The sequence below is a fragment of the Magallana gigas genome, chromosome 5 (genome assembly GCF_963853765.1).
Source record: "Magallana gigas chromosome 5, xbMagGiga1.1, whole genome shotgun sequence".
Lineage (NCBI taxonomy): Eukaryota > Metazoa > Mollusca > Bivalvia > Ostreida > Ostreidae > Magallana > Magallana gigas.
In genome coordinates this window covers 9,671,629-9,690,929 of record NC_088857.1, presented here as the reverse complement: position 1 = coordinate 9,690,929, position 19,301 = coordinate 9,671,629, and the positions used below count along the sequence as shown (strand labels likewise).

At 36.4% G+C, this 19,301-nt stretch overlaps 2 protein-coding genes across 5 annotated transcripts; one reads left to right on the top strand and one right to left on the bottom strand.

The window, feature by feature from the left end:
- Positions 1–1,836: 1,836 nt before the first annotated feature.
- Positions 1,837–3,717, bottom strand: LOC105342462 (cartilage acidic protein 1). Its single transcript, XM_011449424.4, has one exon. The coding sequence runs from the start codon at positions 3,606–3,608 to the stop codon at positions 1,971–1,973; it is 1,638 nt and encodes a 545-aa protein (XP_011447726.3). The 5' UTR covers positions 3,609–3,717; the 3' UTR covers positions 1,837–1,970.
- Positions 3,718–3,794: 77 nt separating this feature from the next.
- LOC105342461 (calmodulin-regulated spectrin-associated protein 1) lies at positions 3,795–19,063 on the top strand. 4 transcript variants are annotated; one of them, XM_011449423.4, is made up of 18 exons: positions 3,796–4,119; positions 4,841–4,936; positions 5,298–5,412; positions 5,876–5,985; positions 6,235–6,468; positions 6,723–6,867; positions 7,715–7,936; positions 8,354–8,548; positions 8,661–8,760; positions 8,997–12,042; positions 12,132–12,259; positions 12,456–12,652; positions 13,975–14,037; positions 14,363–14,428; positions 15,336–15,401; positions 15,910–16,028; positions 16,258–16,421; positions 16,545–19,063. In XM_011449423.4, exons 1-18 carry the CDS (start codon positions 4,021–4,023, stop codon positions 16,669–16,671), a joined length of 5,292 nt encoding a protein of 1,763 aa, XP_011447725.3. In that variant the 5' UTR covers positions 3,796–4,020; the 3' UTR covers positions 16,672–19,063. The 4 variants fall into 4 exon arrangements, with proteins under 4 accessions (XP_065941918.1, XP_011447725.3, XP_011447722.3 ...); XM_011449420.4 differs by having other exon boundaries at positions 12,456–12,730; XM_011449422.4 differs by lacking the exon at positions 13,975–14,037 and having other exon boundaries at positions 12,456–12,730.
- The last annotated feature ends 238 nt before the right edge of the window (positions 19,064–19,301 follow it).

Here is a 19,301-nt window from a genome sequence, read left to right as displayed (position 1 = left end):
ACATAGAAATCTCTGTTTGAGAACTACTTATGTAAATTACTCGTTAATTCATACGCAGTGAATGTGTTGCATTTAGAGGCATTTAAACATCACGGAATTTAATGGGAAAACACAGTAGAATGTAAATATTTTATAATACAATGCGGAATTATGAACAGAATAATAATCATTCGTTTCATTATATTCGTTGTTATAATTATTATCATAAACACTTTATCCAGGATATTTCCTAACTTTGACAGGGTCTATACACTGGGAAAATGCACAGCAAACTCACTATGTGACAACATAGGCGTCCCCCATTTAATCGATGTTAAAAATATTTTTTTCAAACATTGTATAGGGATGATTTTTTCTGTAACATCGATTTAGATGGGAAGCGCTTAGATGTGTGATATTTTTTCATGCATACATAAACAAAAATAGATTTATTTTAAATTGTGAACAAAGATTGTACGTATAATGTTCAAAGTATATAATTTTATGACATATTTAACTTTCTGATCACGTACTCACTTTTTCATCCATAAACATTGATAGTATTGATTCATTTGAATTAATGGTTGATTATATTTTATAGTGTGTATATTCAATAAACAGACACGTACACGTAGCATCGGTGAGGAAGAAGAAGAAACTTTTCTTTTAATTCCCTAAAGAAAATTAAATTGTTAAGGAACACGGTTTTTTTTTATTTTACTCTATATTCCAACTAAATTTTTCATGCGTTACTAGTAATATTTCATTAGAGTAAAAAATTACAGCATATAACCTTACCATGGCCAGAAATGAAAATTAAATAGCTTTGAAATCAAAGTACATTCAGTACGAGAAATCAGCATGAGAAATTAGTATGAGAAAAATCAGCAACCTTTCCGAATAAATGAACTCTAGATAACTTGAAGATATGACCCTCAAACATTTTCCTCGCATATTTGTCATTTGAAAAATACGACATGTATATTAGAAAGTGGAATGTTAGCCGTAAAATCATTTTTAATGACTTTTTAAAAATGACATGGACCCCCCCCCCCCACCCACCCCCCTCTCTCTCTCTGAAATGAAAAGAAAATGAAAGACTATATGTAATCACCGAAAGTTAGGCACGCCTGCACGATAAATAGGTTGTCATTCTGTTTTTCTTGCTGAACTTTTCACTTCTGATGAATGCAATTATTCAATCTGTACTAACAGATGTTACTGCGATTTTTCTTCCTAATGAGTTTAAACGTTGGTCAGCATTCCTACACCCCCCCCCCCTTTTCCAAAAAAAAAACCTGCTTATCGACACAAGAATCTCATCTGAAGGACCCTGCGGGTTTCGACGAAGGTACAAATGCACGTAAAAGGGAACGACGCATTGCTCTTAAAGAAAAAAATTGAAATCGAACGGTCATGTGCATATTCTAATTCTTTTGCCAATTGGGATAATAAAAGTGGAAACCCCACGATAATAAGAATTTCAAAAATATTTCTTGAATTTTCCCTCTTTTGTATTGATTTTTTATACTTGTAATACAGAGGCAAGTATAATTAGTTTACAGTCAAATAGTTTTAGTCCACAACAGAAATATTCAGACGTAAATGTTAAGGTAATTGTCAACTCAACTGATGCTAAAAACAGCCTTGGGCCCGCAACAGGTGATACATGTATATATTTATATATTGTACTATAGCATTCTGGAAGCTTCTAAATGGTCTAAATCACGTGCACGCAACACGCGCTTTCCACTTTATAAACTAACTTAGTAGAAGCCGCGCGTACCATCTACCTCTGAGTGTAGGAACAAATTCCAGATCGAATTCACAATATAAAACTTTTTTATTTTGACAGAAATTACAGAACAACAGTATATATATTATGCTTAAATAATCAGCAGTTGTACGACATATTATGAGGTATTTTTATTGGCAGATCAAAGTTTTGACTAGTTTTTTTCTTTGGTGGTCAACAAAAAGCACTTTTATTACTAGTTGACTTTGTCTGGATGGTCAACAAAATGAACTTTATTTTTATCTGATTTTCTCAGAGAGGCACTAACAACAACTCCGTCCGGATATTGAACATCAAGTTTCATTGGTTTATCCTCCCCAAGTCCGAAGTGGGCCACGGGTTCCATCTGACACAGATAACCCGACCCCCCGTCAATCACGCTTGAGTATATCCTGCCTGTACGGGTCGTTAACTTGACCAGCGCCCCCCTCGCTGGGGCCCCGTATTTGGTCCGGGGAAACACCCTGACCCAGTTGTACTTTCCAGCCTGGTTCCTACTAACATCACGGTTAACTCGGTAGACTTTCAGAGGTTGAGTTTGGCTCTCTCCATGAGATATTAGCAGATCCAAAACACCGTCCCCGTCCATATCTGTTATAGCAGCCCCTGTTCCGAACCCCCTAGGCTCCTTTGCTTGCCCGATATTCATTTTCTTGATTTCGGGATCACTGCTGTTATTAAACTGGTTTGGTATAACAGTGAACAGTTTGTTTGGTTCCCGGTCATTGGGATCACGATGACTACAAATGTTGTTCATGAATATATCGGTATCTCCATTATTGTCAAAGTCAGCCGCAATGACTGTTCGGATTTTTGTAGGAACTGCGTATTGTCTGTTCGCAATATTTCGAAATTTCCTCGCTTCTCCTACTGCTTTATATTGCATAAAAAGTCTATGTTCACCTTCCCAATTACCGTAAGCAATGTCCAGAAGTCCATCTCTATTGAAGTCCGCTAAACTTATACCTCTGGCATTATTGTATTTGTCTTGTATCTCTGCCTGTTCGGCAATGTCTTCGAAAGAACCATTTCCCAAATTTTTGAAAAGGAAATTGTCTCCTGGATTTCCCATCCATGGGTTACCCTCGTTTCCGAAAAAGATGTCAGAACGTCCGTTGTTTCCAAGAATTGGACCCACCACTAGACCTCTACCCCCCGTAGCTTTGTCGATTTTTGCAACACTTGCAACGTTTTTCAGGACAATATTGCCAGTTGACACGTCATTGGAAGGATGATTTTCATCCATCTCAACTAAAGCAAAATTACCAACGCCTCCCCTTGAGTAAGTCGCAATTACTATAGAGTACTTCCCAGTTCCGAGTCTGTCAATGCAAGCGACTGATCTCCCTGCAAAGCTCTTGGCCTCCATTCTGGAATTCACGGGATCAGTGTATAAATTGACATATTTTCCATTTCTCCATTTGAACAAAGAATCTCCGTAATCGGCCCTACCAGCATATGCATTGTTTGTATTCAGGAAATAAATTTCTTCTCGTCCATCTCCATCGATGTCACAGGCGCACACGCCGATTGCTTGCCCGCCTTGGTCTGCTATTGCACTATACCTGTGGTCTTGGGCAAGGTTTATCAAACGTTTCGTAGCACGATCGAATTTCAAAACAAAATTAGGCCCACTAAATCCTGCGACTATCCACTCCAAGGAACCATCGTTGTCAACGTCTGATACCGCTACTCCGTAGTTAAGTTGAGAAGTATCGAGATTTTTTAACCAATTTGTTTTTATAAACATCCCATCTGGTTGTGGAACTGCAAAAATTGTATGCAGGGTCCATACAAAAATGAGAGTTGTCTGAAACATCATAATTTTGTTCATGTCTGCACCGTCTTTACGTGTAGCTCGCGACCACTGCAAATGACGGATGTGTTCGAATTATGAAACTAATATTTACACGTGTTTAGGTTTACATAAGGTTTGTTTACAACAATGTCGAGTAAACGCTTTGAAATTTACCGAGCTTAAAACGCTTATGAGAGTTCGTCATGTAAAACCGGAAACTTCAATAAGCATGCGTGGATTTCAGATGAGAAATGGTCGTTCGGAATGGAGACACTAAAAGCAAAACGGTGTTTACATGTACATGCAGCGATGTAGCAGCAATGTATTCGGTCCTGAACTTATATTTTGTGCATAAAATGTCTCCCGATTAATAGATAATTTTGCCATGAGTTTTAGTATACCGACGTGTAGATTTGAAGTGTGTAAACATTCCAAAAGATAATTTTTTATGATAAAATCATCAAACATGAATCAGTCTGTGGAAAGTGCCCCTCCTGTTGATGACATCATCGAAATCATACCCATGGACGAGTATGATAGCAACAAGGTACCCTTAATTGACCTATTGTATGAATGATTGTTAATTTACACTATCAGCGCCTGTTTGTCTATGCAAAATATTGAACAATTTCTTTTGAAGTTTTGTTGACAAAATCGTCTGCTAAGTTTATCCCGTATCCAAATATGTCATTTTCAATTGCCCAATATTTTAACCTTTAAAACAATGCTACAAAATAAACATGAATTAACTAGAGAGTGAATGTTATCTATTTCTTGTCTGATCTATAATGGAGTTGCTGAATTGGACTTGTGATTGATGATCCTTTAAAATTCATTTTAATTATTTTCATTGCAGGCGAATACTAAAATTTGAATTTTATTTAATCAGGGGAAAGATACTAACGAGCGAAGCAATTGTAGATCTAAGAGATAAAATTGATCCAGAGTTATATTTGATTAATCAGTGTAGAAATGTCTGGTTGATAATTTATCTACAGCATTAATTTTTACGAAGACTGCTTTGTATGGTTAATGACACTAAATTATGTATTTGCAAATGGAGGTTGCTTAAAAATATCATCAGATCATGGATTTTGATTGCACATGAATAATACTTGACCTACAGTATTATGCAGCAGTTTTTTCATTTGTTGAATTGAAATAAAATGAAAACAACAATGAATTTCAAACAACACTATCTTTCTGATAGGGTGGTACAAATCTATATAATTCAATTGACCATTACTAAAATGTATTATATTTTGCAGGCAAAACTTCAGTGCTCTGTATCATGGATTCTCGACAAGGCCTACAGAGATCAAATACCAAAGGAATTCAAAGACCCATTTTACGAGACACAGGATGTAAGAAAATAGAGGCATTCCTAATTTTAGAGCAATGCAATTCTCGTAAAAGTTGCAAGTTTATGTCTCAATTAGGGTTGGACACCAGTACTTGGTATCAATACTTTACTGATGAGCTGTTTGATAATTACTGAAAAATACTATTTCATTTTAAATTGGTACAACAATGGATATTTTTTTATTAAAATTTATATATATTTGTTTGAGATGATTCATTTTGAAAATACAATGTTTCCTAAGATCGATGATTTAAGATGACAAAATGTTATAGTCGTTCACACCAGGTTTATTGTTAACAATTCCCTCATTTGTTTCAATAGTTAAGAAAAAAGAGAATTCATGCTGTATTTTTTATTCATAGGGTGTGATGCATATAAAGCCCAAGCTGATGAATCTGATGGTTTCTAGTGAGCTTTACTGTCAGGCCTGCAATAATATGTTCGGGGATTCATCATTACAATGGCAAGGGACATCAGGTGAAGATTACAAGATAGACAATTACAAACTGAGTACAGTTTCTGAAATATGTATCAAGAATTTTGTCATGTAGAAATTTTTTATCAATCTTAAGTATCAAATGTTTTGTTTTTATACCCTTTAGTGGAAGAAAAATACTTTGACCTCTGTAGTCTAGAACATCTTTTTAGGCCACCTCTGAAAAACTGTTTTCTTTGCCCTCTCCCAACTTACATGTTTTTGTTTTGGTTCATTAGTTGTAGAACTAAAAGAAAAGAAAAACACCCTGCAAATAATTGAATTTTAAATAAAAATATGCTCAGATAATGAATGAAATAATTTTGAGATCTTTTGGATCAATCCTTGTACATGTATCAAATGTACATCATTACTGAGATTAATCTGGATGTAACACATCTTTACTGATATTTATCCAGTTTAGATTTTTGGTCAAAAACTTGGAGGTACATGTATTGTTTGCAGGTCATTCCAGCATCATTCAAGTGATGTCCAGGAAAGGGATATATGTTGTTGATGATAACGATAAAGCTGTTACAGAGTCTGTACTTATAAAGTCGGCTCCCTTTGATGTGGTAGGTGAAAATTACTTTAATTTAGTAAACAGATATAAATCTGAAGTTTTCAATTTGATCTAATATTCCTAAAAAAAAATATTTAAAAAGATTTATTTAATTTTTTTTGCTCAATATTTATGAAAGGATAATAACGATAGTTCTGTGTGGTCTCAAAATTTGTGAAAATGATTATTTTGATACCTCACCAAGTGCATGTATAAGCTTTTGCATCTGATATTTCATAACAGAAGATTTCTCTCTGTATAGAGTGCACACATTGCCCTGATCGATGCCTTGATGCTGGCCTACGTTAGACAGATAGTGACAGTGGAGAAAGTGGTACAAACCGTCCGAAGGTTCGCTGCCTTCAATGCCTCCAGTGAGCTGCCGTCCAGTGTGGAGGATGCTCTCCTGTTCTGGATAAACAAAGTCTGTGTGGCCGTACAGCTCAGTGTGAACAAGGAGGATAACCAGGTGCTGGAAGGGGAGACAAATCAGAAGGTACAGCTCTCTTGGTATCTGAGAAGTCTTTGTTTTTATATTTATTGTAATTAGTGGGTTGTTCTCATAGGAGCAGCATTTTAGTTCTTTCATTCAAACCTAACAACAATTAGAATTAAGCTTTAACATGTTGAATGAAGGTGGCTTAGAGAAATTTACAGATATTTTAAAGCTAGGTCAAGAAAATGCTCAATTCATAAAACTGTAAAAGAATCATGGTAAAATGATGTCATTCAATGTCTTATGTGTTGTAGGTTCGTATTGTGAGTAAGTCTGGGATGAGCATGAGGGAGTCTGTGAATATTCCACTGATAGAGGACCTCTCTCAGGACATTGGTGATGGCTGTTCTCTGGCTGTTCTAATCAGCTTCTACTGCCCCTCTGCACTCAGTCAGCAAGGTCAGCTCTCAGCACAGTCTTATGTAGAATCTAATACTAAAAGTAGATAACTATGGATTAGGGCTCGGTGACCATTTGATATTGTAGGTTACTCTCGATTGGAAAAGGGATAATTTTCATTTCATAAAATTGTTGAATTAGAAAATGATTTTTTTCCCAAAATTGTTCCTTACACAGTTCATGCAGTTTGTCAAGTTTTGATTTGTTTTGATGAATTGTAATTACTTAGGTATATTTTTGTATTAGTGTACAGGGGATGATGAACCCATGTTCAGTGTACATTTGTTATATTTGTATTTTTATCTTTTTTTTTTTTAAATCATGAAACAAATACTTGAATTTTGAAAATTTTAGAATTCATCTAATTGTGGTATGTTGTTTTATCAACATAAATATTGCATTGCCAACCTAAAATGATTTACTGCTTGATTTTAAGAACAAAAACATTTACTTGCCTGATTTCTATTATCAGAGTGATTTTTAACTAACGTCTTATATTACATGTATGTACTTAAATGTGTGCAATAATGAAATGAATACAGAAAATGTACTTTACTGTAAATCACTGCTTGTATTCTATTGAAGTCAATCAATATATAATTTATCTATGAACCATTCATTGTATTAGCATGTGCTTTGACTCTTTGTGTATATCTGGAATGATAATATAAAATATTGGATAGAGCTAAATGTACTTGTAGTACATTGTAATTCAGAAATACATGGTTAGTGAATTGGAAAAAGAGTATTTTCCAGGAATGATTTACCAGTTGTTTGACTATGATGATTGATTAATGAACATACTTGCATATGTGTGTATTTTGAACCTGTTTTTTGTATATTTCAGATATCTGTTTAAAGTCTAATGTAGGCATAGCTGACTCGCTATATAACCTTCGCCTAGTGAAGGAATTCTGTGATAACTACATCCCTGGCAAAGCCTTCCATCTGACCTACGAAGACTTCCTGTACATGCACAACAACCTGCGACAGAACGTGGAGGTGTTTCTCGCGGAGCTGTTCCTCTGGTTTGAGATTCAGAAGCTAGACTGTGTGTATAGTGAACCAGGTCAGTGGTCCAAGTAACTTCTATCATCTATCTCTGAAATCTCTTGTGTTTAACCACGGTTAAAAATGCATATAGAAATGGCTTACTTGGCTTTAAGAGATAGAATGATTGCAAGTTAAAGAGAAAGAAAGTAGAGATATGCCTCTCAACATGTAAGCTATACATGTGTGATTACCTGTTCTAGTCAGTTGGAACTACATGTAATTTTATGTGTAGATTTCAACAAATGTTTTAATACATTTACATTCCTTTTCCCCCAATTTCATACTCTCCATGTGGATGGAGTAAAGAAGGACAAAATCTAGGTTTTGATAATTTTGAATGTCATTTGATGTTTATATAATATTGGGATTGTTAAAGGACCTATTGTAAACATAGTTTTATAAACTGTAAAGAGAGCTCACTCTTTCTCTCCAGGTTCGCGGCCCACAACAGCCAAGAAAATGACCAGCAGCGCCATCACAAATCTTCCTCCGATCAGTAACGTCACCAAGCAGAGTTTCCACAAGTACTCGGCGGATGATGGGGCGGTTCCTCGTGGAGTGAGCCAGATGCCACCAAGACAACCCCTCCTGTATAAACGGCAGCAGGAACCTGATGTCAGTCAGCAAGGTTAGGGAGAATATGTAAAACAGTTTCCTCAACAACTCACTGGAGTAATACTAGATCCTGTGCTTATATAAACATAGATGTTTTGTAACCACAACCACATTCTGAATTTTAGGTCCAGGTGTGGGACGATCAAGACCAATGTCTGCTGTGGTCGGGAAGGAGAAGAATGATGTACATCAGTCAGTGCTGGCCTGGCAGGAGAACAGTCAACAGTGAGATCTGTTTATTGTCCTATACAGCTTTCTTGCCTGGGGTGTTATCAGGGCCCAGTCAAAGGACCCGACATAAAATGAATCAAAATTAAAGCACTTGATTTGAACTCCAGTTGTAATGTATTTCATAAACAAGCTTTTGTGAAAATGTTTTATTTTTGTGTTTATTTTACCTAGAGTAGACCAAGACTGACTATACACCAATACTTATGCATTATGATTTTGACTCTGTTTAGGACTGTTCAGCAGAGTGGTGGTAGTAACCTCCTGGCCAATGTCAGCATTGACTCGGAGTTGATGGAGAGCTTTTCTGATGATCAGCTGGGAAGTCTCGACATGGATCTGAGTGACACGCCCCGGCCCACTCTGCCAGCCAATCAGGTGCCAAGAGAATCAGCATCAAATCTACGTGATCCAAATCATCCGGATTATATGGAGGTACAAAGTGTGACATCAGGAGCTGCCACAAATAGAACTGTTCATCAAGGGGAAGAAACTAGACCTGATAGTGAGTCTGCTATACCTGAGAATCCTCCTTGTCATCAAGACTTGCTAAATGAATTCAGTGCTCAATTAGACCCTAAAGACAATAAGCAGAGTAGAAATGAATGCTATGAGCCTTTGCTACCTGCAAAATTAAAACCTCGGAAAGAAGCAATAAATAACCACAGCAAGGAACAAGAGAGGGGAGATAAGTCTTTACTTGCTAAATCAGTGAAATCTATGGAAGTGGATCTGGGTTCTTCGAGTGTTTTAAGTGAGCGTAGTGACAGCAGTAGTTCTGTTCCCGTCACTCCTCTACCCGAGGATCAGTTATCGGACCAAGATGTTCCCAAACAGCCCCGTTATACAGCATTTACAGTCAACACTGGCTTTTCAGAAGACATGGAATCTCCACGAAAAAGTGTATTGTCCACCGTCCGTAGCCAAGGCGATACTGCTGAATCAGTTAAACTGAGTTATACTGTCTCCAATGAGGCCACTTCAGAATCGGCGCGGGCAGCCGGGATACCTGTTGTCGGGGAGAGTGGCGAGCAAGCATGGAGGAGATGGGGCTCCAGAGAGGGTAGTGTGAACAGTAGGAGTTCTGGGGACAATTCCGATCATGAATCTCAGAAAATTCACTACGACCAGAAACTGAGTGAGAACAAAGACAAAATCCGAGAGGTGTCACCTCCAAAAACTTTTACTAGATTCGGTTCCAAGGACAGTGATGTATTTCAAAAACCTAAAATGATAGTTAGAAGTAAGACAGCTGTTTCACCAAAGAAAGAACCCTCCAAACATATGACAACAAATTTTGCTGAAATAAAGAGAATGAAGAATGTTCAAGGAAATGTTGACAATTCTGGAATGGTTTACATGCAGCATGGCCATGAAGTGAATAACAAAGCTATGCAAAGCTCAACAACTCAAATCAACAATAGGAACAACCAAAACTCAACATCACCTAGCAGAACAACATGGCAGCAAGCAAGCACTCTAAAATCTCCAGATCAGGCCACAAGTGATTCCTCAGAAAGCAGTGACAGTAGTCGCCCGGTGCTGTCTGAGCTAACAGAAATCCGGCTTAAGTTGGAGGAAAAGCGTAAACAGATTGAGAAAAAGAAGAACAGAATGGAGCTACAGCAACAGAAACAGAGACAGCGGCTAGGGAAGACAGCTTTTCTTCATGTGCTGACAAAACCCACTGAGGAGGAGGTGTCTGATGACTTGAGTTCACAGGGAAGTGAGGCGTCTCTACCAGCAAGTGAGGAGGCTGCCTCAAGTTCAACCTCGGACAAAGGACCAACAGCAGCAGATGGAAAAACTACAGGAGCACCTCAAAGCAACAAAGCGTTTTCTAGGGAGGGGATACAGCAAACAATAGAAAATGTTAGAAAGAAGTGGTTTCAAGAGGACAAGGATGAGCAACCTGTGCAGATGGAGATAAAACCAGAAGAAATAATGAGTAAGAGTTGTCCAGCCAAAAATGGAGAAGTTTTACAAAAACAAAAATCGGCGCTGCCTGCCCAGGAACAAAATTCAATGTCAATGATAGACAATATATCTGACAGAAAATTATCTGAAGCTCAAGAATTGGACAGTCCATCTGTATACAGTCGGAAGCTTGAAAAACTGGATCATGACCTGACTGATTTGAAAGGGGAGATCCTGAGGATGTCTCTGGAACAGGAGCAGTACAATGGGAGTCCAGCGGCTACTTCCATGACACACCCATCCACAGCCACCAGGCCAACCTATGCAGTGGAAACTCCAGAACGGAAATTCCAGGGAAAACCATTCCATGGATCAGATCTCGCCTCAGTGAATCAGGCAAACATAAACACTCCCGAGAGAATGCAGTATGGAACCCCGGCGGTTTGTCGCCATGCAGGATATGCAGGCCCCATTGATCCCAGTGTACCCACCCCAGAGAGGGTTGTGATGGGGGGAGGTATGTCTCAGTACCCCCAGGGCCTACCCACACAGATGCCTATTACACAACCATTCCAGCCCCAAGTGATGCCCCACTCTTTACCCTATAATGGACAGAGTCAGTTCAGTCCAATGCCACAAACACAGGTGCCATACAGCGGTTTCCAGACTGTTGGTACTACTCCCTATCCACAACCCCAGTTCCCTCCCACCCCACCCCATGGCTACCAACAGTCCCCTCCCTTCAATCCCAATCTGGTGTCACCCCACGGTCAATATGGGATGCCTGGGGTATATAATATGACTCCTCAGCAGTACCCTCCCCATTCTCACAACACATCTACAGTGTCAGCTCATACTCCTGTCTCTTACATGTACTCGCCCAATCACACCGGAGCTCAAGTCTTTCAACCTTCTGTGGATATTAATAAAATGCCGCCTGCTTCTCGGGCTGAAATGCCCCCCTCTTCTAGTGCTTTCAATGATGGTAACATCAGCAAAGAAGACACCTCTGCTGTTTCAAATATGGGTATTCATGACTCGTCTCATAACAAAAGTGATATACAAAGTGACATTTCTAGTGACCAGAATGGATTTTTTGTGTCATTTGGAGACAATTCTCCAAAGGTTAAACCCAAACTTTCTAGTGCAACATCTCAAAAGACGGTAACCTCTGAACCAACTAGTCTCCAAAACCAAACACAACAGTCACCTCAGCAGAACCAGTCTAGTCAAGCCAGCAACCTGAATGTGTTAGCCATAGATCAGAACACGTCGGCCAGCTCCCAGCCCGACAACACATCCCTGCATGATACCTCGGGGGTCGGGTTTGTGGTGGGAGAAGACCCAGAAACTATCTCAAAGGTACAATTTTGACATTTATGTTGGATGGTTATGATTTACCAATAAATTTTGCATTTAAATTGAAGTATTTTATACCTTTGTATTTGTAGTCAGTGGAGGAAGAATTGAACAGAAAAAAAGAAAAGTTTATACAAATGCAGATCAAACGCAAAGAAGAACAAGACAAAAAACGTCAATATAAAGAGTTGGAAATGTCACGCAGGAAAGAGCAAGAGAGGCAAGTATACTTCATTTAACCATAGAGAACTTATCTTCTGAATTGTAGTTGGTAATCAAGATATATTTAATTAAAAAGCTCCATTAGCTGCTGGTATGACTGCATGAACACAGTTTATGAATCGGAAGTTAAATTTCAATACTGTATTGAAATTTAACTTCCGATTCATAAACTGGAATTCTGTTATCTGTAACAGAATTAAACAAGAAGAGGCAGAAAAACGTAAAGCCAGTGAAAAGGCACGAAGAGATGAAATATTCCGTCAGTACCAGGATAAGAAGCATCAAGAGGAAGACAACTACGCACCTCCTGTCCGCAGGAACCGATCCAAAACCCGGGAAAAGACCCGCCCCAAATCCATGTTCGACAAAGGAGAATCAGGATCAGTGGAAGGTTTGCACTCCCATAGTAGTTCTCAAGAGGATCTCTCTTCTCAAGCTTTTACTATCAGTCCGGGTCACAAAGAACCTTGTAAGTAGTTGCTAGTGTTTTCTGTTTTTCTTCTCTTGAACACATATAACCCATGTAAACCTGAAATAATATTGAAAAGTACTTAGCAACGAAATTGTATTCACTTTAAGTTTTATCATCACCGACAACATTTGAAATATTGTTTATTATAGAAAATCTTACGGTTATTATTGGTGCATATGCATTTAAAAAAGGGCCTGATAAAGATAACTGATGCTCTGTTAATCACTGTTAATTCATATGTTGTGGAAGATTGGAAACTTTAGGAAACTTTTAAAAAGCAGATGTATATTTTCAAATTTGCTTGTTGATTTACACTTTTACATTAAAGGTACACACACTGAATTGCTGATGCAATATATGTTAATAACACAAAGAGAAATGTCAGTTGCTGTTAGCTGTTTGCACTTTTAACTTGACAATAACCTTGTGTGGATCGCTAGTGTCTGTCACTTTGAATGTGTTTTGTTTTTTATCTCTTTTAGTACACATTCTTTTTCATATGTAGCATTCATGTTTTTTAAACAACTAATATTCAGATTTCCGTTGCTTCATATCTTATGCTCTACTTGGTATAGTTGATTTATATATACAAGCACTGTGAGGTAAATAATTATATTCTGGTTCTACAGCAATTACCCTAACTGTTATTCATACAGACCTAGGTACTGTCATAGCTTTTAAAATCTAAATTCAATCTGATACAAAGAAATGGATTGTTTTCAGAATAAAGTTTCTTTAGAAACATTTATGTGGCCAAATTAAACCTGACTAGTGTAAAAAAAGAAAATTCTTCACCCCATGCCGCTATAGATGTGATAAAATGAGATACAGCATTGATGTCTGGTAGTGGTAGAATTATGATTTCAAAGGATAATACAACAAGCTTTTCAGAATATTATGATTTTACTTACAATCAAATCATTTTGCGAACGAAAGAATAGATCATTTTAAATTTTAACCCTTTTTTCTTCTGAAAGTAGCTGCATGTTTATTTTAGAAATTTTAATACCATACTTTATAAATTTATCTATTATTTTTAATTTATTCTTTTAAAGACTCTGTTTTCTTTACCAGTACATGTACTTACTAGTAATGATTGTTATTATATGGTTGATAAACTTCTAAGACTGTCGTAGTTCCGATCATGTTTATTGTGTATTTTTCTGTTTTTTGTGCCTTTCTTTACGTTTGTTCCGTTGACCAGCATGTCTGCTTGAGAGCACCTAATTTGCTTGTTTCAGCGGGTGTTGGTCCTAGAAAACCCCCAAGCTTAGCACCACGCCCAGGAAACATTCGAAAAGCAGGTCTGTTTTATTTTCTTCTATAATTTTGTATTGGATTTTTTTGTTTCTTATAAAAATATTATTTATGATTTATTTACATGTTAGTTTAGTATTATCTTTGTTAGAGAAAACAATGAAACGTCCTGCCAAGAAGCATCTGTGTTTCTGCACTGGTCCAGAAGTTTGATAGCATGTCGTAAAATCTGTGCTATAGTCAGACTGTTTGTGTGGTGAATCTTGACTAACACTTATGTAGTTTGAGGGATTCAAGTCTTGCACTGCAGTGGACCCTGTATTATGTGTATAAGTCAGTGTCTTTGTGACAGTGATGACTCTGTTTTTGCAGTGTCCTGTAACACCCTGTCCCAATCCACGGAGGGCAAGCTGACCTACAGGAGACAGCCTTCTCCAGGTCAGTCCACACACACATCGCAATATACAGAGATGTTGTCTTATTATACCTCTGTTAATATTTTCTATGTAAAATTACACTAATAAACGTGCTTATCAAAGAGTTTCTGTGCTATCTGACCATGGTGAATATTCTGTAGATTCCTTTTTTTATGCGAGTTCTTAATTTCGCAATTCTATTGCTTTGCATCAAATCGCATGAGTATAAAATTGCGAACACTGATTTTTCATCATATTTCCTAACAGTTTACATCTGTCCGAAAAATTTAAGCGAAATTTTGAAATACGCGAGATGTGCTTCTCGCGATTTTACGCGGATATTAATTCCTCGTGTTTAATTAGGAATTTACAATAGTCATCAAAACCATTCATTGACAGTTTTAGATTTCCTCCATTTTTAAACACGTAGCACCTCCAGGTGATTTTAGTCAATGTCTAGTTACTCTAATTTGTTTATCATTAAAAAATCTGCATTGCCAAAAAATTAAGTTTTCTTCAGTAAATAAAATACCTATTTACTGACTATTCAGATGATAGCAAGTTTATTGTTTCCCTCGACAGCAACTATTTCCCTCGACTTCGCCTCGAGAAATAGTTGCTGTCTTAGGACAATAAACTTGCTATTGTCCTCATAGCCAGTAAATTGGTATATAATATACACTGAATACACACTGTCAGATAGTACATGTGGTATTACATACTGTTATGTGAAAACATATTGTAATCTACATTGTATGCACATTGTTATGTTCGTGGTATATAAGTTTTAAGTATTGTACATTTATTTTTTAATGTGTTTTGCAGTTAAAGCCCAAAGGGAATATTGAAAATCCATATAAATTGTCTTCTATTGATCCATTTATTAGTTAATAGAGTACTACATAATCTGATTTATATTCTTGATCTAGATCTTGGTCGTTTGAAGAGAGGCAGGAACAGTGCAGAGAGCAGTGAATCTGGATCAGATTATGCAGGTAATAGTCACTCTGGAATCATGTTATGGATGCAATGGAGATATTCTATTATTTTGGTAAAAAATGATGTTTTATGTAACATGTAATTCATAAGACCATGCCTTAAAAAGCAGTTTCAATCATAGAAATGTACATGTTACATCATTGTATTTAGCTAAGGGCGCTTTCCATTAATGTTGCCTCGCAGGCGACGTCACTGGGAAATGATGACATCAATGGAAGGGTTGGCAAGGTTACAGTATTTCTTAGAACAAGAACGATTGCAGCTTCATTCTGATACTTCTCTTGAAATTTGGTACAGATATTTATGAGTTTGAATGTAGTAGGACAAATCAGAGTTTTAGAAATAGAAATGGTAAAAAAGTGTTGCCGCATTTGCTTGCAAGTGACGGGCATCCAGCAATGGATAACAAAAGCAACACTGGCAAATCCGGCAATGCCGATTTAATGGAGAGCACTCTAAGAATTATGTTCATGTGAGAAATTTTCATGCTGGTTTTCTGTTTAGGACCCAAGTTGTTTGTGAAGCCAAGCTCCAAGTCAAACCGCCACATCATCATCAACGCCATTAGTCAGTGTGTGCTAGCTGGACCCGTGAACTCCGATCAGAAAAACAAAGTATTGGAGGTAACGGACAATAAATCAGTGTAAAGCAGTACATGTACTGTAGTCATTAATACTCTTGTTCATGTAACTCAATAGGTATAATCCACTCTTTGTATACCAAATGTATCCTCAACATTAAGCCCAGCTTAATTTAGAAGATTTTGATATATAAATAAGAGTTACAATTATAATACTGTAGTTCTACACAAGATAGTATCTAGAATTAATCTACATTTTGAAATTTGCAAAGGTTTTGGCTAAATCAGATGCCAAGCACTTCCTGATATTGTTCCGAGACCACTCCTGTCAGTTCCGGGGACTGTACAGCTTTGATCCAGATTCAGAGGACTCCATTAAAATCCATGGAATAGGACCCAAACAAATCACCAGCAAAATGATCGAAAGATTTTACAAGTAAGCCAAAACTGATGATTATATTGACATATCTTTAAACTGAATAATTACATCTCCTAAAGGCGTGGAAGATAATGTGTATTTTGATGTCATGAGTATGAATGAAGCATGTTTTGATTGTAGGTACAATTCTGGTGGAAAAAGCTTTAGTGAGGTTACATCTACGAAACATTTATCAGTGTCAATAGACGCAGTAGTTATACACAATGCCTTGTGGAAAACATCAGCAAAGCCGCCACAAAAAAGGTGAAATACCGGTCACGCCCCCAACAAAGTGAAAGTGAAAGCAGAGCTGCCCAAGATTTTTAACTCTATGAAGAAAAGAAGAGCTGCACTGAAAGGAAACCCAGCAGTCATGAGATATACTACAACAGAAGCCTCTCATTTGAGTTATTACGATGCTCTAATTCCAAGCTATAGAATATTGTCCAAATGCTTGAGAGACTTGTATGAAAATACGTGTGATTTATTATTTTATACATATACTAGAAAGATTAGCATGCTATTTAATATTAAACAATATACTAATAAGGAATTCATACTCATTTCTACAAGATTACTACTCACTGTCTCATCCTATATTTATGTGCTTTTTCTGCATACTCAGTTGTCAGGAATATTTATTTTTATCTTCATTGCTTATTAAATTGTATGATTGAAAAAAGCCATTCCAGATATGCTTCAAGTATTGCTTGGTAGAAACTTGGATCTTTTCCCTAAAGCTTCCTCTATTGTCAAGTCTTTAAATCAAGACATTCCATTAATTGTGGCTTTTTTTCCAGAATTCCATGCAAAATGTGACCCATTAGATGCTGTATATAGTGCTTCTATATTTCGTGTGTAAATCCAATCTTAAGAAGTAAGTTGCAAAAATCCTTTAGAGGTGAAATCTGAGGCATACGAAATAATATTAATAACAGATATGAAATAAGACATACAATATATACATTTGTACATTGATTATACTTTTACTAGTAGTGTTTACATTGTACATGTATGTACAGACAACACAGTTGTGGGTATTTTGCATTCTAAATACTGCACAGTCAACAGACCTGGCCAGACTCTGATTAATGAAGTTTACTGTGATACATTTCTTGCCATTAATACCGCTGTCCCACCTTGTATAGAGTTGTAATGTCCAGATACACTAATGGAGGTAGATGGTCTTTTCTGTCAGTGCCCATGCAGCCTGTGTTCTCTGTCCACTGTAAGTGTACTTAATTCTAAGTACATAGCTATAGTGCTTTCATTTTATTTTATGCTACATGTATGATACAACATTGAAAAGCAAAACTTTTACTTTTAATATGTAATGGATACATTTACTGCTAGACTTGAGACATGAGCAAAATTCTATTTATCTTAATTGGAATCCCTTTTTTCTAAAAATTCATTTATATGCGTGATATACAAAGGTAGGGAACGCTGGTGCCTTTATTCTGTGAATGGTGTTGTTTATTTTCCTAAGGGTGGCAAGAAAGCATGGCATTTATTATTTTTGTTTTAATTTTTCTGTTGTTGGTTGTTTTTTTTAATCCAAAAAATGGCATATCATTTATATTATGTTGTCTCCATTGAATTTCCTTACGTACTATGTACTATGTAATTTGACACCAAGCTGTCTTCCCAAGACTGATTGAAGATCAAAGACTAGGAATTTTTGGTTGTACTATTTTTAACTGTTTTTTCATAGTTGTGCTGATTATTACTGTGTTCCAAAGTAGATGCAGACAGATTTGTAGTTTGCTGTTTAATGAAGGATTGGGAGACTAAACCTTTATTATAAACAGTCAACAGCATTCTGTAGAAGTGATATATATGTATAATTTGTTCACAGTTAAACGACTCTACAGAATTGAATCCAATTTGAAAACTGAATTTTACATTCTTGGTTGTGATTATATTTAATTTTCTTTGTGTTCAGCATATTAATTATTAATTTCTTAGATATATTTGCTTGGTAACTCAATGTTTTGAAGTTTTTAAAAGAAAAAAGGATTTATTGAAAATTTAGAAAATTCATTATATACACTTGTATGTTCATTGTTCTTACATGGTCTATACTACAACAGCAAATGTCTACATGTATGAAGTTATTTTCTTATTTGAAACAGCAATCATTTATTTATTGCATTCTATGTATATGTACTTTGAGTTCTGCAAAAAAAAAAATACCCTGAATTTTAACATTTATCAGGTGCATTGATTGTAATCATGTTGCCTACATGCATGTATTGATTTGATAAAACAATGAACATTTTTTACAAGTGCTGATGAGAGTGGCTAACTCTTGTAAGGTCAGTTAACAATATGTACCTTTTGTTGCTTGATTCCGTTGCATTACCGAGAGTGCATTGTGTCTCAAGCTCTCCAATAAAACAATCTGTGATGTAGATTGCTAGGATCTCAGTGTAAGATAAACAGATGTTGTTACAAGAGAGATTTGTGATGTTTTTGTCCCTGTTAAGGGGGAGATATTAGTGTATAGCAGGAATTACTGTAGTCGGGAACTCAAGACAAGAGATTGCATCAGTCGAGAACAGAGATCTTTTTGTAACTGTGCAGCTTTATCTGTAGGTTGGAAGTTTTTTTTTTGTATATTTATTTGTACAAGTAAACATTTGATTATGCAAAGCTAATTTGTGTTGTTGTTATAAATAATAATATAAAAATTGATTTATACATGTATGTGATAAATTGATTTGAGAAACTATTTCAAGGTGTAATTAGCCACCTTAACATAGAACCATTTTAACAAGGCCTTGGACTTTCAGTAGAACGCAACCGTTTATTTCTTGCAACTGTCTATTTTTTTGTGTCAAAACAAGGTTAAAATGATGCTGGTTTCAAGCTAAATATACACTGATTGCATAGTTT